The sequence below is a fragment of the Lissotriton vulgaris genome, chromosome 3_1 (genome assembly GCF_964263255.1).
Source record: "Lissotriton vulgaris chromosome 3_1, aLisVul1.2, whole genome shotgun sequence".
Lineage (NCBI taxonomy): Eukaryota > Metazoa > Chordata > Amphibia > Caudata > Salamandridae > Lissotriton > Lissotriton vulgaris.
Genome location: NC_141689.1, coordinates 670,185,323 through 670,211,425, shown reverse-complemented (window position 1 = coordinate 670,211,425; position 26,103 = coordinate 670,185,323). Strand labels below are relative to the sequence as shown.

Genomic DNA, 26,103 nt, shown 5'->3' with positions numbered 1-26,103 from the left:
GATTTAGTGGACTTTGAAATGGTAAAAATTAGCTGCATATCGCCAGCATAGTTGTAAATCATAATCCCCATCTAACGGAGTCTGGATAGGAGTGTGAGTATATACACATAGAAGAGAATCGGGGAAAGAGGAGCAGGACTCAACAACTCATATTTACAGTATTGGACTTGTAGGGTGAAAGCCACACCGATTGCTTGAGGCCCTCTAAAAATCATCTGAACTAACTCAAGGCAGTGCCTCTAAGACCAGCTGCAGCAAATTTGATCCATCACTATTTCTTGGTTGACGGTATCGAAGGCTGCAGACAGGTCCAGGAGAATCAAGGCCTGTGTGCAGTCCTCATCCGCCTTACCTCTTAGATCATCTCTAACGGAGGGGATGACAGATTCGGTGGAGTGTGATGGACAAAAACTTGTCTCATGGGTGTCTAAAAAGTTGGTTTCCTCTAAAAAAGGAATTAAAAAACTGGCTACATACGTCGCCTATAATTTAGCGAGAAAGGGAAGGAGAGATAAAGGTCTGTAGTTATCCAGCTTATGAGGGTCAATGCCTTGCTTTTTTGCAACGGGATGACCACTGCTTCTTTGAAGACTGAAGGCACATTACCTTGGGTGAGAGAAAGGTTCAAGAGGTCAAGAATAGTATCTGGAAAAGCCAGATAGATGGATTTTAATATATGGAGAGGGCATACCCCCTTGGGGGAGCCTGCTTTTACTTTGTTTCCAAGTTCAGAGAAAAGTTGTCTATTTAGTCAAGGAAAGGTGGTCAGAGAGGTAGAGATGGGACTGCGTAGATGGTCTTCTACACTATTATGGCTAGAGTCGATTGAATCTCGGATTTTTAATTTTTTCCACAGAGAAGGAATTCAAATTGTTACAAAGTTGCTGTGTGACAGTGATGGGGGGGTGGGGGGTGGGGGGTCATACGGCCAGTATTAGATAACTCTTTGACAATCTTGAAAACATCTTTTGACCTATTGTTTGAGCTGAGTACTTTGGTAGTAAAAAATCTCTTTGCCTCCAAGATGGCTTTTTTATCAAGTCATGACGCTCGAAGTGTATTGCTCTCTAGCCTGTACTAGGTAGGTTTTACACCATTTCCTTTTGGCTTGATGTACATTTTCATTTCAGTTTCATAATTTTTAAATCAGTAGTGAACCATTTAGAATAGATGTTTCATGTCGCCTTATACGAAAGGTTTTAATCTGTATAGGGGTGTGGATATCGATTGCATTCAATTGCCAATTAGCAATCTCCCTCTCAAAACCGTCCATGTTACCCCGACTAGTGGGCTGCTCATGGTTTAGCGTGTACCAAAAATATTTATATCACTACTCATAAAAATACCTGCCAAAATGCAAACTGAATAAATTAAATGCATTAATTATCAATAATACTTGTAATGTACAGATATGTACAAAACTAAATAATGAATATCATCACTATTCCATCTTGGAAAGGAATTCACGACACTTAATGGCTGGTTATTTTCATATGTGCGGCCTATTATAAAACAACGGCAACCATTTCATAGACATCAATTTTAAAATAATTTCGGTTTGCTAATTAACTGTTCGAAGACTTGCTAAACTATATTACCTTCTGGGTTGTTTGAATCACGATTCAGAACTGCATAACGGGGAAGTAATATTCCCTCAGCTTTGAGGATCCGATAAACTTCTCTCCTAAAAAGTGAAAAAAACTGTAATTCCATAACCTTTCATAAGACAGGCTACGACTAAAAGAAAATCATCAATTCATTAGCAACAGCTAAATTTCATATCAAACTGCAACATTATATACCATTGCCAAAGATGAGGAACCTTAGTATACACATGTAATTTAATGTATAAGGAATTGTGTTTTCACATATATTTTTCAATATAAAATGACTGATTAACATATTTATGGGGAAGAAAAGCACAATTTTATGTCTTAATTCAAGTTGATTGTTTAGTATCAAGACACAAATCTAGTGTAAGAACTATGCAATGTTAAAGTTTATATTTTATTACATTAAAGTGTTTTTCTATCTGACAATTCTGAAAAAGAATTTACACAAATGCTTTAAACAGTCTTAATACACCCACCAAGGCTTGCCTGCCTTCCTCTTTTAACGCAGAAATCAGTACAATATCTCAATTTTAATCCCTTAGTAGAAGGGTCATCACAAACAGTCTGAGAACATCAATGGATTAGCAAGCATGAGGCTAATTAAGTGAGCTGTATAGCATTTTATGCTCAGCAAGACCAGTCATCGATTAGGTGCTCGTGGGGCTGGATACAGGTGACTCAGTAGTAAATGGGGATGTTGCTGTTTAAAGTGTTGCAACCATTGTTAACAGGTAGGAGGCAGAGGACATTCTTGAAAGCGAGGTGAGAACATGATGAAAGCAGAGGTCACAGTGGATTACTCTACTAAGGCTGTCCACGATGTTCGGGTGAACAACCTTGTTGATGAGGCAATTGTTAACAGGGCCTCTGTAAGTGAATAACATATCAATGTCAATGTTTCTGTTGAAGAGTTTGCTGGTAAATAGGTCTTTAACTTTTTCTAGAGAACTGGGATAAATAGTACTTTTTATTGCAAATGGTACACACAATACCATTATTCATTCAAGTGGACATAGAATTCACTCCATTTTGCGAAAAAAAAAGTCTTTGGAAGTCAAATTAAGATATACAACTGTACTTTATGCAAAATCATCAAGTCAAATTTGCAAATTCTAAAAACCGGTCATTTCCAAAACAGATTTACTTCTTCCATTTATAAATATTCCAAGTAGCACTCCATCACTATAAAGACTATCTCTATTCCAAGTAGCACCCCATCACTATAAAGACTATCTAGTGAAGGCACACTTGCCTTAAACACCTTCTACTCAGACTACTTACCCTTAGTAACATTATTTCTGAAGAATACTTAGGGTTTTATTTGCAGTTTGGAGATCAAGGTACTCTGCCATGGAGGTATCCACAAATTTGCAGTCCACACACTTTATTTAGAGTTGTGCACAGAAACGTTTCTGCCAGAAGAGCGTCTGCTAACTCTACGGGCAGAAATCTTTGACCAGTGATCCAAGTGGCAGTGGACCGTTGATCAAAATATCACAGACAGTCCGCCAGGGCCAGACTGGGAACACAAACCAGCCCTGGCAATGCAGCTGGACCGGGAATGGATGGGGACAGCTAGTGAGAAGCATCGGGGGGATTCGCTAGGGTGGCGCACTGCAGCTGATTTTCTTACAGGGGGCAGAACCCGGCCCTCTATAACAAAAGCTTCCCCCAACACTACAAAACTGGTCCCCACCACTCCACCCTACCAGCCCACTGGGAAAACGCCCAGTGCCCGCTACAGCCTGTACAGCACTGCAGTCCGCCTAATTTAGGGAGGTTGTTCCCAACATACTTTTTACCTGTTCAGGACTGCCAGGGAAAGCCATGTGGTCCCATGTAGGAAAGCAAAAAATGTACCACTACGTGCTGGGAAAAATCTCTTGGCATGCTTAGGACATTTATTTATTTATTTTAAAACTCTTGCTTTGGGTGTTTGTTTTTAAAGGACAAAAAAACTTTGCAGTGATCCTCATTAAACATGCCTGCCGCTCAGCAAAGTTCCAGTGCCTAAAACATAACTACCACCACAATAGCGGCTCTGTTGAATGCACAGAGATCTCTGCCCGCCCTTCAGAGATCTCTCAACCTGGTTGCAGAGATCTCTAAATATAGTCTTCCGCAAGGGTAGCAGAGTATATCCCTCTGCTCTCCTAGCAGACAGGCAGGCAGGCTGCCAAACTCTAAGTAAGCCCCTTACACTTCTAGCAGAATCCTTCTTTATGAAGATCTTTAAAGGTGTCAGACTGCTAAGTACAAACCTAGTGGGTGGCCGACAGTGTAAGGTATTGATCTGCCCCAACCAGGGGTGTTGATCTGTTGAGGCGACAGCCTGCAACACCTTGAGGGGGGGCAGTTGGCCCACCCCGACCCCCTCGGACTTGGCGGAGGGCGCATAGCTGAAAGCAGGGTGCCCGAAAAGAGTGGCAGCGCTAAAGAGGAAAGAACAGACTGCCTGCTGGGGGCTGGGACTCCCGTCCTGCATTACGGCGCAGTCCCCGGGCCTGATACCCAGCTGGATGCCCACAATGGGATTCTTGTGAAGGAGGCTGAAGGTGGCCACGGGTGACGGCGGCGGCAAGGAGGGGTTCCTCCGGCGGCTGGCCCTTCGGAGGTGGGACATCTGCCTCACCTTTTAGCATCAAAACCTTGCACAGTGGGGAGCACGCCTCCGATGGATACATTGGGGACACTGCTGTACCGATGGCCGGGGTTGCCGGGATTCCTGTTGGCGGACCGGAATCAAGCATTGGCCACACGCTGGGGACTGATCCCAGTGGACCCTTGTGAGTGGTACAGGAGCCACCTTGGTCTATGTTTCCACCCCCTTTCCCTTGGGGAGACTATCCTGTTACCAACTAGGTGGGGTCTACCGTCCCAGAGGAAGATATGTCCTGGCCTGGTTGTTTGTTGGCGAACCTTCGCTTCCACTGGACCGTGATCTCTGAGTTGATCATCGTCAGGCCCACGTTCTGACACAATGACTGGGTGGAGGTGGGGTCGGGTCCCCCGGTGTCACTCCGAGGGTGATAAGCAGCATTCCAAATCTTCCAAGGGATCTCGTCACATCCAGACCAATTAGCTTGACCGCTACACGATGCCCAGGGGCTCTTTGCAGTAGTCTCAGAGAGTTCAAGGGACGGGAGGAGATTCCGCTGGTCCTACGCTGGAGCCCACATTGCTCGATGTGATGGCGGGCATTGAAAATGTCAAATCATCCCTCGGACAAAAGATGGAGTCGCTGGATAATAAACTGGATACGGTAACCATCGAGGTCAATCTTATCCGAGCCGACCTCACCAAAGCTAGTGAAAAAGTCAAGTCGCTAGACATCAAAACTGCCAGCCAAACAATGGGGTGTGGCTAAGCCGCCTAAGATGGTGGATCGATCTCCCTAGAGCTCCGGCTGCCGGCCCAAGTCAGATGCAGCTTACGGTGTCCCCCCACTTGATAAAGGGGTTGCGGAGGCAGAATTGACCGTCTGAGTGCCCCGTGACAGCCCTGATCCGCCCGAGATTCCCGGGCAAGGTCCCTGGAGGGCCGAGGCGCTCCGCTGTCGCTCCCTGTGCTCGGCCTGGCAAGATGGCGGCCACCGGGTGGAGTGACGGCGTCTAATCGGGATTCCCCGACAGAGCACCCACACTGGATCCAGAGGTGAGGAGGCGGCATTAGGGCGACGGTGACCTGGCCCTGCCCACGGCCCGAGATCTCAGGAGCGGAGAGGCCTGCACGGCCCGTGCGGACCCCGCCGCTGAGAGCAGCCCACCCCCACCAGGCCATACCACCGCCGTTGCGACTCGCCAGTGCCAGACAGCGCCGTGAAGAGGCGCGTACAGCTGCAGGCACAGAGACACTGTGGGCGACCTTGGGGTGGAGAGCGCGACAGCTCCCCCTCCTTGTGGGGCCCCGGCGGAGCTTGAAACGACCCCCACCTGCGACATAGCCCCAGACACAGAGGTCGGTGACAGGAGGGGCTGGCATCTGGGAACACCCTATAAGACACGCCGTGACCCTAAGGGCCCGGGACACCGAGAGGAACTGACAACCCACACAGCATCGCCAGAGACGGCCCACCGGGCTAAACCACCGCCGTTGTGGCCCACCCGCACCAGACAACGCTGTGAAGTGGCGCGCAAGACTGGCAGGCGCAGAGACACTGGTGACGGCCTTGGGGCAGAGTGAACGACGGCCTCCCCTCCTTGCGGGGCCCGGAACGACCCCCACCTGCGACACAGCCCCTGCCACGCGTTTCAATGACGGGAGGGGCTGGTGTCTGAGAGCACCCGCTGTCACACGCCAGGACCCTGAAGTCCCGGAACACTGAGAGGGACTGACGACCCACTCAGCACGCCAGAGACGGCCCACTGCTGCCGCGCCTCCTTCCCCAGCCTGCCCGACACCCCGATGCCCCGCCATCAAGCCATCAACCCAATGAGGCCTGGGCCACCAATACGGGCGTAGAAAACTACACTTTCGTGGAATCGGATTGCCCTCCATCTACTTCCAGCTGCTAATACACATACCGGGGTCGCGTGAAGAGGAGCGCACCGATAGAGGCTGGCCAACAGAAGACAACACAAACCCAGACGGCCATAAGTTCGGGTGGCTACCGTGGGAGACCCCATCCCCCCGCCCCCCTCGTGTTGAACCGACAGGACCGAGATAACTTGTTGCCATTGGCAGCTTCATCCCCCGAAGGCGGCGGCACCGTTGGAACCCCCCCCTTCAGAACGCAGTGTCGGCTGACACAAGACGAGGTAGCTCTTGGGGATAACGAACCGGCCAGAACGCTGACCCAGAAGTCCGTCGTCACCTACGTGGACCCTCACGAGTGATCCATACCCACACAATGGGCCGTCGAATAACGGGAACCTCGCAAGGTGCAGACCAACAGATGATGCCACCTCCACCGCCGACTCCGACCACATTGCGGGATGGGCAGGACAACACAGACCCCACGTCCAGAAAACTAGACCAAGTACTCATAGAACATTCCAGGGTGACGATGGAGAACAAGTTTGACACCCTAGCCACGGACCTCAACCTTCTCCGTGACGACCACAGGAAGCTATCGGACAAAGTTTCCCAAAGTGAACAGGCCATGCAGACTCTAAACCCGCAAGTACAACAACCCCACCGGGATATTGCGGACCTCCAGTCCCGGCTCAAGGCCTTGGAATACAAGACGGACAATTTAGAGGCGCGCTCCCGGAGGAGCAACATCCGCGTCATGAATCTGCCGGAGGGGGCGGACCTTCACACCGGCCACAGATCTGACCCCCTACTTCTCCATTGAATGAGCGCACCGAGTCCTGACACGCAAACCTAAACCAGGCCTGCCCCTGCGATCGTTCCTGTTAAAACTCCTACACTTCCGAGACAGAGACGCAGTTCTCTGGGCGGCCAGAACATACGGGAAACTACAAGTAGAGGATAAACAAGTGATGCTATTCCCAGATTACTCCCAAGCCGTACAACAACAGAGGGCCACCTTCCAGGCAGTGAAGCGAACACTCTGACAGAAAAACATCCAATACGCCCTCCTGTTTCTGGCCAAGCTCGAAATCATCCATGATGGCGCTGCGCACTTCTTTACAGACCCGAAAGAAGCAGACACCTAGGTGGAACAACATGCCCCTCGCCGCCCGACGTCCCCAGGCACACAAAACGATTCGTCTGGACGACGACCGCGGACACAGGGCCGCAAAGTCACCCTGACACAACTCAGTGCCCGGTCCACTCAACCAGGGAGCAGCTCCCCAGACCTCACCCAGATTATAGCGGAGCGCAGAAGAGCGATCCAGGCGGTTGTCCGCGCTCGGCCCGACGGAAGGGGGATCGGACAAAGACAGAGACGGAATATGCTACTTACCAGTATGCATCTGTTCTTGGCATGTAGGGCTGCTGACATTCATATCTGTGCATAGATCGCCGCCTAGTGTTGGGTCCGGATGATTGCACATTGTTGTCCTGGAAGAGTCTTCGAAGTATCAAGAGATAGTTCGCTCCTCCCCTGGACTACGGTGCGCATGGGCATCCTCTCCATCCTCAGATTGTTTTTCGCCATTGTGGCAGAGATGGAGTGTAATACAGTAAGTGATGACCATGCCTGAGAATGATTTCGAGTGCTACAGCTGCGACCGGCACCGGGGAGGAGGGCGGGCGATATGAATGTCAGCAGCCCTACATGCCAAGAACAGATGCATACTGGTGATTAGCATATTCAGTTCGAGGCATGTGGGCTGCTGAATTCATATCTGTGCATAGAATAAATAGCAGTTACCTCCTTAGCGGTGGTTGCCCGTGCCAGCTGCAGCAGTCTGAAAAAGGGTTTTGGGAACAGCCTGTCCTACGGCAGCTTGCTGTCTGGAGTGTACATCTACGCAGTAGTGTTTGGTAAATGTATGTATGGTGGTCCATGTGGCTTCTCTACATATATCCTCTAGGGGAATGTTACTTAGGAAAGCCATGGATGCCCCTAACTTGCGTGTGGAATGCGCTCTTGGGGGAACTGTTAATGTGTGTTTAGCTTTTTTGATAACAGATTTGTATGCACTTAACAATCCATCTGGCTATACCTGATTTGGAAATGGGGTTGCCTTTGTGTTGTGGAGAGAAGGCAACAAACAGTTGTTTAGTCTTTCTGAAATCTTTTGTCCTGTCGATGTAATACAGAGGGCTCTTTTAACATCTAAGGTGTGCAGTGCTCGCTCTGCCACAGAATCTGGATTGGGTTAAGAAAACTGGCAGTTCTATGTTTTGATTAATGTAGAACTGCGACACCACTTTAGGCATGAATTTAGGGTTGGTACGTAGCACTACCCTATTAGCATGAATCTGTATGAAAGGCTCTTGAACAGTTAGGGCTTGAAGCTCACTAACTCTTCTTAGCGATGTGATGGCTACCAGAAAAGCCACTTTCCATGTAAGAAACTGTATTTCACAAGAGTGAAGAGGTTCAAAGGGTGGTCCCATCAGTCTAGTGAGAACCACATTTAGATTCCAGACAGGTGAAGGAAAAGGGAAAGATGCTGCCTGTTTTGAAGATATGCTGCAATGGCGGCCAGGTGTATCCTGATGGAACTATATGCCAGATTGCATCTGTAGAGATGCAACAAATAACATATGATGTTTTGCGTGGACGCATCCAGCGGATTAATGTCATTATTGGAACAGTAAATGACAAACCGTTTCCATTTGGCCGCATAGCATGCCCTAGTTGTAGGTCGCCTTGCCTCCTTGATGATGTTCATACAGTCAGGGAGTAGGTTGAGGTAGCCAAACTCTACGACCTCAGGGGCCATATCGCAAGGCTCAACTGTTGTGGATCTGGGTGCTGAATGTCTCCATGGCTCTGAGTGAGGAGACTGGGCGTGAGGCGCAGCCTTTCGTGGGGCACCACTGAAAGTTCTAGGAACGTGGTGTACCAGGCCTGCCGTGCCCACGTTGGAGCAACCAGGATGAGCGTCATGGAGTGTTGTCGCAGTTTGCGTGCCACTAGTGGTATGAGTGGTGCTGGGGGAAAAGCGTACGCAAATCTGCCTGACCAGTTCATCCATATCGCATTGCCCTGAGACTACGGGTGTGGGAACCTGGCGGCGAAGGTTTGGCATTTTGAGTTTTCCTGTGTGGCGAATAGGTCGATCTCTGGATGACCCCACTGCTGGAAATATGGTTCGAGTACCGAGGGGTGTATCTTCCACTCGTGCATCTGATGGCTGTGCCTGCTGAGCAGGTCCTCCATCTGGTTGTCCTTGCCTGGGAGATGCTCCGCCATGAGGAACATGTTTCTCTGAATGGCCCACTTCCACATGCTCTGGGCTAGATGAGACAATTGTGGAGAGTGTGTGCCTCCCTGCTTCTGGATGTAATACATGGCAGTCATGTTGTCCGTCCGGATCAGCACAACTTTGTTGCACAAGTGTAATTTGAACGCCTTCATCGCCATGAAGATTGCCATCAGCTCCAGCAGGTTGATGTGCATCTTCTGCTGCTGTGTCGTTTATAGTCCCTGCACTGTATAATGGAGGACATGCGCTCCCCAGCCCTGGAGAGATGCGTCCGTCGTCAGCACTACTTGTGGTACAGGCTCTTGGAACGGTCGTCCCCTGCAAAGGTTTTGTGTGTTCCACCAATGCAGAGAGTTGTAAACACGACCGGTCACCAACACTAGGTCTTTTAGATGTCCACGAGCCTGGTTCCACTCTTGTGCTAAGCACTCCTGGAGGGGCCGCATGTGCAGCCTTGCGTGTGGGACTATGAAGATGCAGGAGGCCATCATACCTATCAGTTGCATGAACACCTGCGCTGGGAGCAAGTGTTCGGGTCTGAATTTCTGAATTAGCAATTGCATGCTGTTGACTCTGGCTGAGTTCGGCTGCGCTGTTGCTGTCATAGTGTTTATTGTTGCCCCTAGGTACTGTTGTACATGTGCGGGCTGAAGGTGTGATTTTGGGTAATTTAGTGAAAATCATAGACTGTGTAGGAGGTGAATTGTGCAGGACACGTGGCTGGCACATTACTGGGCTGACTTTGCTTGAACAAGCCAGTTGTCCAGGTAAGGATAGACATGGATGTGTTGTCTCCGAAGGTGCGCAGCCACTGTCGCCACGCACTTGGTAAACACCCTGGGGGCTGTAGTGACCCCGAAAGGCAGGACCTTGAACTGGTAATGCTGGTTGTTGACTGTGAACCTGAGATACTTCATGTGACCTGGGTGAATGGGAATGTGAAAATAGGCATCCTTCAGGTCTAGTGTTGCCAGGAAGTCCCCTTGCCTGAGCAATGGTAGAACTTGCTGTAAAGTTAACATATGAAAGTGTTCTGACAAGATGTACTGGTTCAGGGGTCTGAGGTCTGAGGTCTAGAATGGGCCGCAGGGAACCGTCCTTTTTTGGGATTAAAAAGTACAGTGAGTACACCCCTGTACCTTGCTGTTCTAAAGGCACGAGTTCTATGGCTCCTTTTTGTAGCATGCTGATTACTTCTTGCTGCAATAGGTGCATGTGCTCTGCGGACATAGGACGGTGCCTTGGGGGTATGTTGGGAGGAGTGGAGGTAAGTTCCAGACAATAGCCATATTGGATAAGTAGTCTCACCCACCTGTCTGTGGTAATGCCTTCCCAGACTGGCAGGAACTGCTGGAGTCTTCCCCCGACCGGTGTTATATGGTCGGGGGGCAGTGACAAGGCGTCACTGTTTATTGGTGGCGGAGGATCTGGCATTGTTATTTCCACGTCCTCTGCCTTTGGTGCTGTTCCCACGATATCCACCCCTGTTATTCTTGTTGTAGGTGGTCTGCGTGGTCCCCTTGTTGTATTGGGCTTGCTGTAACGCCTGACCTCTAGAAGCTCCCCTGTTACCGGAGCGACAAAAGGAACTGCCCTGAACTGCTGTGACTGCAGAGCCCCCATGGATTTTGCTGTCTCAGTTTCTTTTTTAATTTTTTCAAGGAAAGTGTCTACATCAGGACCAAATAGAAAGTCAGGGTTAACTGGCTGATTGAGCAAGGTTGTTTGGATTTCTGGTTTGAAACCAGAGATGCGGAGCCAGGCATGACGTCTCAGCATTACACTAGTGGTGATGGCTCTAGCTGTTGTGTCTGCTGCTTCGAGTGCACACTTGATGGATGCATTCGAAATCAACTTTCCTTCCTGTATCAGCATTTCTGCTCCCTCTTTGTAAGCATCAGGCAGGTGTTGCATCAGCTGTTCTAGCGTGTCGTAGTGAGCCCGATCATATCTGGCTAATAGGGCCTGTGTATTGGAGATCCTCCAAATATTAGCCGCTTGAGCTGCTACCCGTTTGCCAGAAGCTTCCAAGATTTTGGATTCTTTGTCCTGAGGAGGAGCATCTCCACTTGTTTGAGAGTTTGCGCTCTTGCGAGCATTAGCCACTACTAGGGAGTCCAATGGGAGTTGGCCCTTGATGTACATAGGGTCCACAGGCGCAGGCCTATATTTTCTTTCAATCCTTGGGTTTACAACCCTTGCGGGTTCCTTGAAAATGTCAGTAGCATGTTTGAGGACATCCTTTAGCCTAGGCAATGTTTTTACCGATCTTTCTGAGGTGGAGAAAGTATCATAGAGAAGGTCCTCCTCCACTGGCTCTGCGTGCATTTCAACATCATGGTTAATGGCCGCCCTGTAAATTAAAGCGTTAAACGCCGCCGTGCCTTCAGTAGGCAAGGTTTTGAGACTATAGGAGAGTGTCAGGCGTAGTGTGTGGATCATCAGGGCAAGCAGGGTCAGTCCAGTGTTGAGATTCCCCTTGATCTGCGTCAGCATGATAAATAAATCCCATATGACTGTAATCAACTCCCACATCCTCATCGCTGCGTGTGGGAGAATCGGCATTGTGTTGTGTATAGGACTGAACATGTTCAAAGAGAACAGGTGAGGTGGCTGAGTGCTTTTTCCTTTTGACGGGGATTTTGTATGACTCTAAAGGATGTTCTGGAGCGATTTTCCGTTTGTGAATGGTGAGTCTGCCAGAATCTGAGTCGATGAAGAGCTTCGACTGATTGTCATACGAGGGTGCCTGGAACATTACCTCCTCCGGAATGGACTGAGACTTAGAAGGTTCCGATACCTTTTTGGAGGTTTCGGCGCTCCTTTATGGCTCGAGCGTTTTGGGTCGAGCGGTCAGGGGCAGTCGGTATTTAATTGGTGGAGGAAGCACCGGAGACGAACCGACCTTCTTAGGGATTGATGTCGTCTTCGATCCGATTGGCTTCGATGGATCACCAGCATGCTTGCGGCCTTGCTTCGACTCGAGTTCATGGTGCGCAGCAGGTACGGCCTTGGGCTTCAACGCGACATGCTCCTTCGGTCAGGTTTGGTCTTCGACTCGAGGGCCTTGCTGAACAGTGTCTTTGAGGCTGCAAGTGTCGGTTCAACAGTCTTTTTAGCCTGGAGTCCTTTGGCAGTGTCGCCATGTTTGGACGTCAACGGCGTCAGAGTGACGTGCTTGACCGTCGAGACTGGCTGCGGCGCCCCGCTCTTGGGGCCAACGCCGCCTTCTGGCCCCGAAGGGTCGATGACATTTGTAGACTTGAATGGAGCTGAGGAGCTCAAGGGTGTCGATCCGAGGACTGCCTTCAACAGTTTCGGTTTCGTGTTTGCCTCTGTTTGTTTCGGTTTTTGTGGATCGACCGATGGCTCCGTAGAAGTATTCTAAGCCGGGCCTTGACGCGGGGCTATAGAATGTAACGTGGGATCTCGGCTAAGGCCTTCCGGCGATGCCTCGACCTGAGCCTTAGAGAGCACATTGTCAATCTTAGGCCCTGCGATTGCGGGTGGGCCTTGCTCATCGCTCGAGTCGTCATCGACGGCTCCGATGGCCTCTGCGTCGTCTCTTACCTCGACGACGTCTTCTTCATAGTCGTAGTCTTCATCGTCGTCCACACCGAAGGTAGAGTCTCGCTTCGACTCAGGTTCCGACTGCTGGTCAGGATCCTCTTCATCGACGCCTTCATCGTCATTGGCCTCGAAGATGTTCTCCGGGTCAGGCGCCGCTTTCTGTGCCGACTGTCGTGCGGCACGCCAAAGTCGAAGCGTCTTCTTCCACCGGAACTTTGAACAGGTCATACAGCTGGCCTCGTCGTGGTCCGGGAATAAACATTTATTGCACACTGGGTGCACATCAATTTGAGGGTATTGAGAGTTGCAGACGGGGCATCTCTTGAACGGGCTCCGTTCCATCGTCGTCGAAGTTGGGGCCTGTGGTGTCAAAAAGGCAAATGGCTTTCGACATCCTGTTCGAAGAACTGGATGAAGTATAGGCACCAAACGAGACAATACCGACGCCCCGAAGGCCTTTTGGCCTTGCGCAAAGAGTTTTATATTGATTCCGAACTTGAGTCAAGAAAGTACATCCGAACCCAATGGCGGAAAAAAACAATCTGAGGATGGAGAGGATGCCCATGCGCACTGTAGTCCAGGGGAGGAGCCACCTATCTCGTGATACTTCGAAGACTCTTCCAGGACAACAATGTGCAATCATCCGGACCCAACACTAGGCGGCGATCTATGCACAGATATGAATTCAGCAGCCCACATGCCTCAAACCCCCATCTATTCAGCTCTGAGGATGAAACCAGTGATGCTCCGGCCTCCAGTGAGGGTTCACTGACACCCCCGATAATGACTCCCCAGACCGCGGATCTGCTGATGTAACAGTGATATGAACAGGGAGACCGCTTGATACCACGGCCCAGCTCGCACTGGACAGCTCAGTAGGCCTTCGGGGGCCCAGACAACTGTCTACTGGGATGGGTCTACGGGTGGATCTGGGATGCTTATGGGACTTCACCATGTTGCCCCGAACCTATACAAAATGACCACTCAACACGGGACACCAGAAGGACAGTTTCCGCAATCAGTACACCTTAATCGTGGTGCCGACAGCACCAGGGAAGGAGACCGGCTACCACCCCGCAACAACGAACTAAAGACTTCACATGCTATATTGTTTGGACGTATTGCCCCGAGCAATAGGTCCCCCTAGTTGGGAATGTTCCCCAGAGTTATGGTTTATCTTCCCTTTATGATATAATTTTCCTGGACACTATGAAGCGGGCGGGCCTGGGGGGGACAGAGCTGTGGCATGCGGCCCGGGTTGGTGGGGGCGTGGGGATCTGGGGGGAGGGATCAGATGGGTGGGCGTGGTTGTTGCACAAGGTCCGGAATCTACACGACTGAACCATGACACCTAATTTACCAAACACGGACCTCAAACTTGTAACACTAAATGTCAGAGGTATGCACACGGCCACTAAGAGGTACTCGATCTATGCCGATATTAAAAGACAGCAGGCACAGGTGGCCCTCCTACAGGAGGTAAGCCGCCTTCATAGAAAATGGCGGGGTATTATATGTCACATCATTCTGGGACACTAATGAGCGCCCCAAACCATGGCACAGTGGCTGCTGCTTATGCAATTCTCGTTATTCATAGTCATCCATTTCTATCCGTTTTCATCACTTTTACTCCATAGTTTAACTTTTTCATCCATCTTTACTCCATATGCAAGGAAATGCCATTTCCTGTGTTTCTCATATTCAAGCTGGGCCTTCCGAACCTCTTCATGCAAGAATACGTACAAAAGCCAAGTTAATCACAAAGCAGTTTATTCAAAACCCAATGCATTTCGGGGCTCCAGGGCGCCTTCGTCAGGGGTAACTGTAAAGTTAATTAAACAAGCATTGATTAGCAATCCGCCTCTTTGTATACTGAATAACATTATTATTAGATGCAATTCATATGAAACCTACATGTGATTCAATGATATTGTGTAAATTAAAAAAAGTGCTAATATCTCCCTCTTGGTTAATCACTACTATAAACTACATACTTTTTTAATTTTTTTAAACTTTCCTTAGTAATCACCAGATCGCCTGCACATTTTTGTGCTCACGTGTCTATGAAATTCACCCCTCCCTTTATCCCCGTCATCAATAACCCGCTATGACAAGCTCCCTCTCCTAACAATTCGCATTTCTATGGGTATTATATGTGCCACCAAATACTCTGCCTTCGCCAGAGGTGCTTTGATATGGATTAGATCCGGGGTGCCATTCAAAGAACAGGCCCGACTGATTGACAGCGATTGGAAATACGCTATGGTTAGTGGCCTATTAGAAGGCCAGCCGATACTTATCGGTTGCGTGTATGCTCCGAATACAGAGCAGGAACAATATTGGGACAAGCTAACCGCTATACTAGCCAGTCACACATCGATACCTTGGCTCTTGGGAGGAGAATGCAATTGTGTACTAGACCTACACCTGGACAGATCCCACCCTCCCCCGCCACACTCCCCAGCACACAAACAAACAGAACATTTCCGCAAATGGGTGGACCGCTGGGCGCTGGCGGATGCTTGGAGAATGCAGAACCCGACGGCCAGGTTATATTCCTTACACTCCATCCCACATGACCTTAGGGTGCGACTCAACTGATTTCTGTGTTACGCAGCCCTCATACCAAAAATACAACACACTGACTACCTGGGACGCATAGTATCGGATCATGATGCACACACAGTGACCCTTTGTTGGAGACCGCCCCACCCCCGATCCCCATGTGGAGGCTCCCTCAGGAATGCCTCACTGATCAGGCCTTTGGCCAAACGCACAGGCGCTTGATTCAGGAACACTTTAAGCGTAATGCGGGCTCTGCCTCCTCCAGGGCTATAGAATTGGATGCATACAAGGTTACCGCACAGGGACATTGAATTCAGCAGGTGGTGGGGGTGCGGAGAACACTAGAACAAGCACCACATGCGTTGGAGATAGCGCTGGCGGGACTGTCTCGAGATTCGGACCAGGGAAGGGCCACCTTAGAACAGATTGGGGCGGCGAAGCTCACACACACGGAAACACTACGAGATCTGCGGAACTATAACTTCCGCATGTATGCCACACGGGCACACAGGGAGGGCAACAGAGCAGGAGCACTCCTAGCATGGATGGCCAAACAGGACAAAACCTCACAGCCCATCACAGAGCTAGTGGACGAAACTGGACGACTCCACACTTCACAACTCGACATCCTGAACATATTTCGCACCCATTACACGAACGTGTACCGTAACCCAGAGCCGGTGCCCCAATGCACATTGCAACACTTCATGGGTATACACAGGCTCCCCACCATATCCGCAGAGGAGAAGAAAGATTTAGATAGCAAAATTACATACTCGGATATTAAACGCGCTATCGGGTCCCTTGCACGAAAGAAAACACGGAGATGGATGGGCTCCCATTGGAATACTATAGCACATTCCCAGCCCAGATAGTGCCCCATCTAACAATCACATACGAAGAGGCCCTGTCTAAGGGGATTCTACCCGCATCATTCTGCGAATCCACGATGGTGACCTTTCTAAAGCCCCACGGAGACCCCACACACCCGTCCTCCTATAGACCCATCACACTCCTAAACACGGATTGTAAGATCCTAGGGAAAATACTAGCCGACCGTTATAGTCAAACTTAACCAGCCCGAATTCATACTGATGAATGCGGATTTGTGCCCGGGCGCAACACCTCACATAACTTAAGACGACTCTTCCATATCCAGGACAGTGTGCAGGACAGATTCCCTCACGCGGCGTGCCAAGATCTTCGACCTAGAGAAGGCGTTTGACACATTGCTATAGCCACACCTATTCGCGTTCCTTCGGACGCTGAACTTCGGCCGGGTTTTGTTGGTGTACACGCGACTCTTATATAAGGGACTAACCTCTAGAGTAAGAATCTGCAAACTAATCTCTAATCCCTTCCCGATTGAGAGGGGTACCAGGCAGAGGTGCCCTCTCTCCCCCCTCCTATTCGCACTAGCCGTCGAACCTTTGGCTGCACGGCTGCGACGGGAGGGAGAGTCCTGGGGGATTCTGAACGCGGGGACAACACACTGCGTATCATTATACGCAGACGATCTGCTGATATACGTCCGCGACGTGACAAGAGATCTTACCTCAATATGGGATATCCTACAGACCTTCGGAGCCATTTCAGGTCTCAATGTCAATTGGGAGAAATCGACCATCTACCCCCTCGGCCCCCACCTGGCGCCGCACGATGTGACACTAGGCACTCAGACCTTGCACTGGAATGGTGCGGCCCCTAGATACTTAGGAGTTCGACTTTACCAATCCCCGACTGACTTATACGAGGGCAATCATTGCAAGGTGCTGGCGGGCCTGCGATCGGCGGTGAGCTTCTGGAAGACTCTGCCCCTGGCACCCATCGGCCGGGTGGCCATAGTGAAAATGATAATGGTACCCAGGCTACTCTATCACTTTGTCAATCTCCCGGTAATCCCGCCGCGGTCATTCTTCCAGGAACTAGATACCCTGCTCACAACGCTAATTTGGGGTGATGGCCATAGGGTGGCACTCCGTACTCTGTATTTGCCCACCACAGAGGGAGGTCTAGGAGCCCCATCCTTTGAATCATATTTCCTGGCTGCCCAACTCCAGTGGCTATCCCACTGGACAGCTGAACAGTGTGTCGGGGAAACGACAACAGAGACCGGCAGGATTCCTCTGCCGATCATCAGGAGAATGCTCCTAACCGGAACCAAACCGTCTCGCACCCACCCGATTCAAGTTTCCATCGAGCGCAGATGTATGATGCGTATTCATCGAATGTCCAAAGACCGACCACTATATTCCCCACTGTTACCCTTGGTAGGTCTCCCTCGCGGAGAAAAATATTACACTACCAGAACCCTACAAATCTGGACCGACCACGACGTGACGGAGGTGGGAGCGTTGTTCCACAAGGGTTAATTGCGCACCAATGAACAGTTGGCTGAGTGGTATAACCTCCCGCGAGGACAATTCCTCACGCATAGGCAACTCCTGGATAGCACACGACCGTTCTGGAACCTGCGAGACGGAGAACCACCCACACACCCGGTACTCCATACGATATTCCAAATGGAAGCTGGCACACACTTAGTTACATGTCATTATAGGGCCATCCGAGAATTGACAAATGCCTCCCTGGATACTTTACGACAGTCCTGGGAAGACGACGTTGGCAGGGTGTTCCATGACACAAAATGGAAGCGCACTCTGGAATACACAAAGAAAGTGTCCAGAAACGCGCGATTCAAGAACATACAGTTCAATATACTCCACCGAGCCTACCTCACGCCGGACAAACTACACCGCTATTACCCGGATACACAATTCAATTGTCCGCGCTGCAACCTTTAAGCACATGTTTTGGGACTGCCCCTCCCTACTCCGCTACTGGACCAAGTTACACAACACACTCACTGAGTTGGTCAATATGCCGCACGTAGATTCCTGGGAAGTCTGTGCACTAGGGACATACAAAAGGAAGAAATCAGAGAAATTGCACTGGCGGTTAGTATCCCTTGCTCTGCTATTGGCGAAGCAAGCTATTGCCATGCACTGGAGGGCCCCCTCGGGCCCCCCGGAAGCGGCCTGGATAGGAGCGGTGAATAAGTGAGGGGCGGCAGAGGAGGCTATCCTACGGGAGGAGGAAGTGAAGGGAACACGCAAGAACCACATCTCCCTGGAATGGGCACAGCTGCTCATACAATTTAAAGAAGAGACGACCCCGGACGACACCCCGGGACCATCCCCGCCTCACACCCAGGCTTCCCCTCGGCACCCCAAACCCCCCAGACAAATGCCTGAACTTGATTCCCCTGCAAACGAGATAGGTCGGACCGAATGCCGGTCCCTCTTGGGGATGCGGCTCGTCACCTCTGACTAAATACTTCCCTCTCCCCCGGGGGCCCGCGCGCCCATCACTTGGCCCACGGTCCCAGACACCTTCGACTCACCATGACCATTGGCCCCAGCGAGCCCGCCTCACGCACATCCACCGCACATGATAAAAGGGTTACAAGAAAAGCTTAGGCGAAGATGGGACATCCTTTTACCCTGCCTTTTGTTTGCTTACAGAGAGGTCCCACAGAAGGGGGTTGGCTACAGCCCTTTTGAACTTCAATTTGGGCATCCTGTAAGAGGACCCCTGTGTCTTGTGAAGGAAGGATGGGAGTTACCTCTCAAAAAGCCTAAGCAAGACATAGTGGACTATGTACTTGGTCTCCGCTCCAGGATGGCAGAGTACATGGAGAAGGCATCTAAAAACCTTGAGGCCAGCCAAGAATTGCAAAAAGCTTGGCATGACCAAAAGGCTGTGCTTACTGTTTACCAGCCTGGACAGAAGGTGTGGGTGTTGGAGCCAGCGGCCCCAACAGCTCTCCAAGACAAATGGTCTGGACCCCATACAATCATTGAACAAAAGGGAGAGGTCACCTACCTGGTAGACCTTGGAACTCCCAAGAGCCCTCACAGAGTACTTCTTGTGAACAGGCTCAAGGCATTTGTCAACAGGGAAGACATGGGCTTGTTCATGGCTACAGATGAGGGTCAGGAGGAAGAGAGTGACCCTCTCCCAGACCTGCTCACTCAGAACCCTGATGATGGGTCAGTAGATGGTGTAGTCTTTTCTGACAGCCTCTCTGAACATCAGCAAAAGGATTGTAAACAAGTTCTTCAGTCCTTTAGACAAATGTTCTCTCTGACAACCAGTCAGACAAACTAGTGCACCCATGAGGTGGACACTGGTGACAGTCTGCCTATAAAGAGTAAAATCTACAGGCAACCTGACCACATCAGGGACTGCATAAAACAAGAAGTACAAAAGATGTTGGAATTGGGCTAGTCCTGTAGTTCTAGTGCCTAAATCTCACACCCAGGATGGTAAGAGAGAGATGAGGTTTTGTGTAGACTACAGGGGTCTCAATGCTGTCACTAAGACAGATGCCCATCCAATACCAAGAGCAGATAAACTCATAGATAAATTGGCTTCTGCCAAATTCTTGAGTACATTTGACCTGACAGCTGGTTATTGGCAAATCAGGTTAGCTGAGGATGCCAAGGCCAAAACAGCATTTTCTACCCCAGGAGGTCATTACCAATTTGTGGTGATGCCCTTTGGTTTAAAAAATCCACCTGCCACTTTTCAAAGGTTGGTGAACCAAGTTCTCTCTGGGCTGGATGTCTTCTGTGCAGCATATCAAGATGATATTGCTGTCTTTAACTCCACCTGGGAGGATCACCTGATCCATCTGAGGAAAGTTTTGGAGGCCCTGCAAAAGGCAGGCCTCACTATCAAGGCTACTAAGTGCCAGATAGGGCAGAGTCAAGTTGTATACTTGGGCCACCTTGTAGGTGGAGGCCAAGTTCAACCTTTGGAGAGCAAGATACAGGCCATAAAGGACTGGTCTCCTCCAACCACCCAGGCACAGGTCAGAGCTTTCTTGGGCCTGTCTGGTTACTATAGGAAATTTGTCAGAAATTATGGAACCATTGTGACTCCACTTAATGACCTGACAAGTAAGAACATGCCAAAAAAAGTTCAGTGGACAGTTAGCTGTCAAAAGGCATTTGATGACCTAAAGCAGGCCATGTGCACTGCACCTATTCTCAAGAGTCCAGACTACTCCAAACCTTTTATTGTCCAAACAGATGCTTCTGAGTTGGGTGTGGGAGCTGTTCTATCTCAACTGAATATTAATGTTCATGACCAGCCCATTGCTTTTATAAGTAGAAGGCTGACCCCTAGAGAGAAACGTTGGGTCAGCTATTGAGAGGGAGGCCTTTGCTGTGGTTTGGGCCCTGAAGAAGTTGAGGCCATACTTGTTTGGTACTCACTTCAAGATTCAGACCGACCATAAGCCCCTCTTATGGCTAAATCAAATGAAGGGTGAAAACCCCAAACTTCTTAGGTGGTCCATTTCCCTACAGAGGATGGACTTTACAGTGGAGCACAGACCAGGGACTGACCATGGCAATGCAGATGGTCTCTCCAGGTACTTCCACTTAGAACAAGAAGACTCACCTGGTCAAGGTTAGTTTAATGTCCCTAAGTTTGGGGGGGGGGGGTTATGTAGGAGAGTAGGGTCTGCAATCCTATGGTCACCCCCGATTTTTGCTTTTTGCTTCACTGGTTTATGACTTCCCTGGCTGTGGGCCTGCTAATCAGACCCACAGCCTAGCTGTGCTCTCTCTAAAATTGACAACCATGTACCTTAGGTGCATACCCAATTGGATACTGAGTCACCTTATCAGTCCCTGTACAGTGTACCTTAGGTACCCAGGGCCTAGGTGTACCCAGGGACTACCAGGGGCTGCAGCATGTATTATGCCACCCCTGGCTGGCCATCCAAATCTGACACAACTGGTTGATCAATCAGCTGGGGCAAGGTGGTGTAATCACCCTTTGCTTTAGATATAGTATCCCTATATCTAACCCTAAAATGGACACATATCCTCCTATCAGTCACTCCTATGGCAGGCCTCATCAATCCTGAAGGCAGAGCGCTTGGAATTATGTGAGATGGTGCTCTAGCATGAGCTGAGCCTGTCTGAAGCTTTCGGAACCAAGTCCTTTAGCTGTTTCCATGATAACGCTATACCATATACTCTTAAGTGCATTATAATCCTTGCGGTTATTGCTAACTTTGGTATAGCATTATCAAAACATGTCGAGTAAGGTGTCATACGAATTGGAATACTAACCCCTCGCCAATTCTGGGGACGGGAGTAGCATTCCACCCTTCTAGAGGGACACGACATGTAGCCTCAGCATCACAAAATGGATGCTGCCACCACAGACACAAGTCTGACCTCTTGCTGCTGGGAGTCCTTCCAGCGAGGGAGGCTTGGACAAAGGGATTCCTGCCTTGGGAGGTGCTAGCACCACCCCAGACAGGATTTTGTGTATTAGGTAGGACAGGGCTGAAAGGAATGAGGCATGCCTGGGGCACACAAGGTGTCCCTGTGCATACACCGGTCTAAACCAGTTCCTGGGGCACTCCAGCCCCAGAGCTGGCGCAAGACCGGACAAAGGAAAGGGGGTGTAACCACCCCCCTTCCTGGTCCCACCCAGAGGAGGGACCTAGTCGTCGTGAATGAAATGAAATGAAATGAAATTTGATTTGTAGAGCGCATGGCTGCCCGAAAGCGTCCCAGCGCTTGCTTAGGGAACCCGTCCTGGTATTCCCCTGCGAGATAACCCATTACTGGGCAACCCCAAGGTGAAAGCCAGGCATCCCGCTGCGAGGGGCCGTTGTGGAGATTAAGCAAGCTATTGCCCAGAGTTACAGAGTGGGACTCCATGATTGGAATAGGCACCGAGGCGAGAATTGTCAGGTCCGGGGAAATGTGAGCCCAAGACCCGCCGAGGCGGGGAATTGAACCCTGGTCCGGGCCAGACCTCTGCATCAGGGTCTGCCGCTCCAACCACTTGAGCCACACTTCTCCACGTGCAGCCCCTCCTTTAGCTGGATAAAGGTAGGAGCTGGTCCCATTCCAAATGAGATTATCCTGATCAACTTTACAAGAAGAAACTCTGGACTTCGACGTTCTGCTCCACAGAAGACTGAAGAAATCTCCATTGTGGGCAAGGAGTGTCCACCCTGCAAAAGCAGGCACCATCAGCGAACAGCGGCTTCCCTTTGTCGTCTTCCTGCAGACTTCAGAGCCCGACGAGACCCGGATTCCCAGACCTCTCCGACCTCTACCTACATCTGCAGCACAGCTGAGACCCGTGGGTGCGACGAGACACGTGGGACTGGCCATCTTGAAAAAGCAGCACTTCGCTCCAGCACGACTTCAGAGGCATCCTCGTCCAAGTGCTTTGGGGACTGAGAAGCCCCGACCCCGAGCAGCTCCTGCATCAAAGACCAGCCCTCCAGCATCCACGAGATCTGCGTGGGGCCCTTCTCTGCCAGTTTGCTGCTCGACGCATTGTCTGGTCACTTGCCGGCTGGCTAGTGGCCTCCTAGACGACGAACTGCGAAATCTTCACTGCTGGTCTGGTTGCTCCAGACTGGCCCTTGCTCCCTTTCAAAAGAGGAGCACCCCGGACCCTCCTGGTCCACTCCAGATGCCGTTTCCACTCACCGCGTGGGTTGCCTTTGCCAAGGCCTGTTGACGAATCCGAAGACGACACCGCCGACAGCGAGAGACTGCGTGGGACAGCTCATGCCTCCATCCTGGTCCACGTGGCTGCAGAGACAAGCGTCCACCTTCACCTGATCGCGGCAACGACATCTGGTTCCACTCCTGGTTCCACTCCAGACACGGGCTAGTGACTTTGAACATTGTCCCCTCTGCTTTCAGGTTCTTCTCTTCAGTGATCCACCCTTGGACCACACCGGACATCTTCCTCCTGACCGCCTGCATCATCTTTACCTCCAGGCTCCATATACTTCAACGCCGGAACCCGACACAACTTGGCACCTATGCACCCGCAGCCTGTGGGTGAGGTAACACGAGTATCTCAGTGCTCAAGGGTAGCTTGACTCTCCTAGTGTCCAGTTCCACAGTCGTTTTAGTCCTATCTAGTCAGGGACGTCCGTACTCACCTTTTTCTTAAAACTCTACTGTCCATAGACGGTTGTACGCATCTCGCGTGTGAGTTCACACTCTGCACACGCGTTCCGTGGGCCTCCTATTACTTACCTCAAGTTAGTATAGCGTGGTCCCAGCGATCCTACAGCCTCTGGACAGCTCCATTCCTATGATTGACTTTCACATTCCAGTTACTTAGTATATGGTTTGTCGTGCCCCTAGGGCACCATTCTAAATCGTGCAACTTAAACGTATTTTTCCTAAGAGTTTATCATGTGCTTAGCCCTCTGACCTCATAAAGAGTTCAGAGGTGTATGTTAGTTAATAAATACTTGTTTATTTTCATAGCAACCTGTGTGGTGTCCTTTCACTTGGTATTCAAGGGGTTATATGTGGTAAAACAGCTGGCTTCACATGTCAAAAGAGTTTAGCCTAAAGACTGCTTTGTCCATGCTACCATTAGGATAGCTGGTCTATAAGGTTGACTTACAACCAATCACCATAAGGGTTGTTTGGACTGATACAAGGTTTTCACTAGAACTAGTGAGCATCATATATCAGGCCAACGTACCACAGTTCCAATACTGGGGCAACAAACATTCCTTATGAGAGTAGCAGTGCAAAACAATATGTACACAATATGCATAGATATGAGAATAAATATTCCTATTATATTAAAGAATACATATAACATTTTCATTAATGAATAGAAAAGTCATATTTGATACACAGGTCAACATAAAAGCAGAAATAAACTCCTCTAATTAAAGAGACTCACCTTACTGCCCGTCCCATGGCTGCGTCAGCATGATGCGTAGATTCAAGGCAGTAATGCTGCATGAATGAGTGTGTGGTTTTCCCGGTTGCTGCTCTGCAGATTTTATCCAATGGAATCCCTGAGAACATAGCAGCAGAGATGGAGACTGCTCTTGTGGAGTGTGCTCTAACTGTTCTTGTCAAAGGCTTGCCTGCTTTATTGTGGCAAAACTGTTTTGAGGCTGAGATCCATCTGGCAATAGTAGCCTTAGTGACAGCTGTTCCCGGACGACCTTGCCCATAGGCTACAAACAGTTGATCAGTTTTGCAGATAGCCTTAGTCTTTTGCAGATAGAATTTAAGACACCCCTTAATGTCTATAGTATGTAAGCTCGTTCCGCTGGTGTAACTGGATCAGGGAAGACAGTTCTGAGAATGATAGGTTTGTTTAGGTGAAATTGTGAAGGAGCCTTAGGGATGAATTTCAGATTCGTTCTGAGGATTACCAAGTCATTTGTGAAGCGTAGAAAGGGTTATTTTAGAGTAGAAGAGCAACCTTCCACGTCAAGTACTTGATGTCCACCCTATGGATGGGCTCAAAGGTTTGCCTCATCAATTGCGATAGGACTATATTTAAGTGCTACTCTGGCGGAGGAGTTTTACAGGAGGAAATGCTAGTGGCGTCGACGGATCCATCGTCGGAGATGGTTTCTTCGTCGTTGGTCATGTCATTGTCGAAGTTAGTGCAGCTGACAATGGTGGTGCTGTCATCACGGAGGTCTTTGCTGAAGGTAACGATATCGTAGATGAGATCGGAGCATTGATGATTGCCATAAATTATGCTGGCACCGTCGAGGATCTCAATGACGAGGGGGTAGTCATTGGTGAAGTCCTAGGCGTCAACAGGGATACTAATGCCGAGAGGGATTTGTGAGTGGATTTTTCCCTTGAAGAGCCTGATATGGTGGCAGACTACACTTCCTCTTAGAGGTCACAGAATGCAATGGCAACGCTGGCTCTGAGGATACTTTGAAATGCTTCTCCTAAGAGCTTCTTTAGTCTGATGGGCAGTTTTAATGTATTTTTTTGCACTCCTCAGACTTACCATCAGGCGACCTGGGCATCTTATGAGATTTGGAAGAGGTGTCGCTTTCCTCATCAGAAGATGTCCTCTGCGTCCTCTGCGTCCTCTTTAGCCATAACATCAGCCTACCTTCTCTGTCTCTTTGTATTTGACGGGTCCAATGGAGTTTTAGATGAGAAAGTGCAGCAGAACTAGCACTGTTTCACCTCATGTTGTGGATAGAGGTAGTAAATGCAATTCTTGTGGGAATCATCTATATGAACCCTTTTTTTTTCGAGAGGACTTGCAGGTGCAAAAAAGACCCTTCTTATCAGATATGATGAATATCCAGTAGGAAATATGAGAATGCTTAGCAAGAACTAAGCAGAGCTCAGGAAGACTCCCTTCATACAGGATATGCAGTGAAAAGCTGAGGGATTCATTCTCTCTTGGAAAGTTTCTAGAGGGTGCTAGCTACCGACTGGCTGCATCTAAAAATAGGTCCTTTTTAGGTTTCGCTGGGGGGCGGAGCCGTTAGGCTCCTCCTCCAGCGAAATCTGTAGTTTCTAGTATGGGTGACTTGAATCCGCCTCTCTGCTTCATTGGCTAGCTCCATAAATGGAGGCTAGCCATTGGAACAGAGAGGCGTCCGTCAATGCCAGACCAGACACGGGGGCGTTCCCGAGATTCTTTGGCTTTTGCCGACGTCACGCGACGCCGGGAACGCCCCCGTGTCTGGTCCGGCCGTGTTTGCTGCTGTC

At 49.8% G+C, this 26,103-nt stretch overlaps 1 protein-coding gene across 17 annotated transcripts in view; it reads right to left on the bottom strand.

Moving 5' to 3' along the window:
* Positions 1–26,103, bottom strand: part of PPIP5K2 (diphosphoinositol pentakisphosphate kinase 2) — a 1,400,407-nt gene that overhangs the window by 1,229,922 nt on the left and 144,382 nt on the right. For all 17 annotated transcript variants that reach the window (XM_086960990.1, XM_086960983.1, XM_086960987.1 and 14 more), the window contains exon 5: positions 1,599–1,684. In XM_086960990.1, coding sequence (XP_086817116.1) covers positions 1,599–1,684 — 86 coding nt within the window. The remainder of the gene's footprint in view (positions 1–1,598; positions 1,685–26,103) is intronic.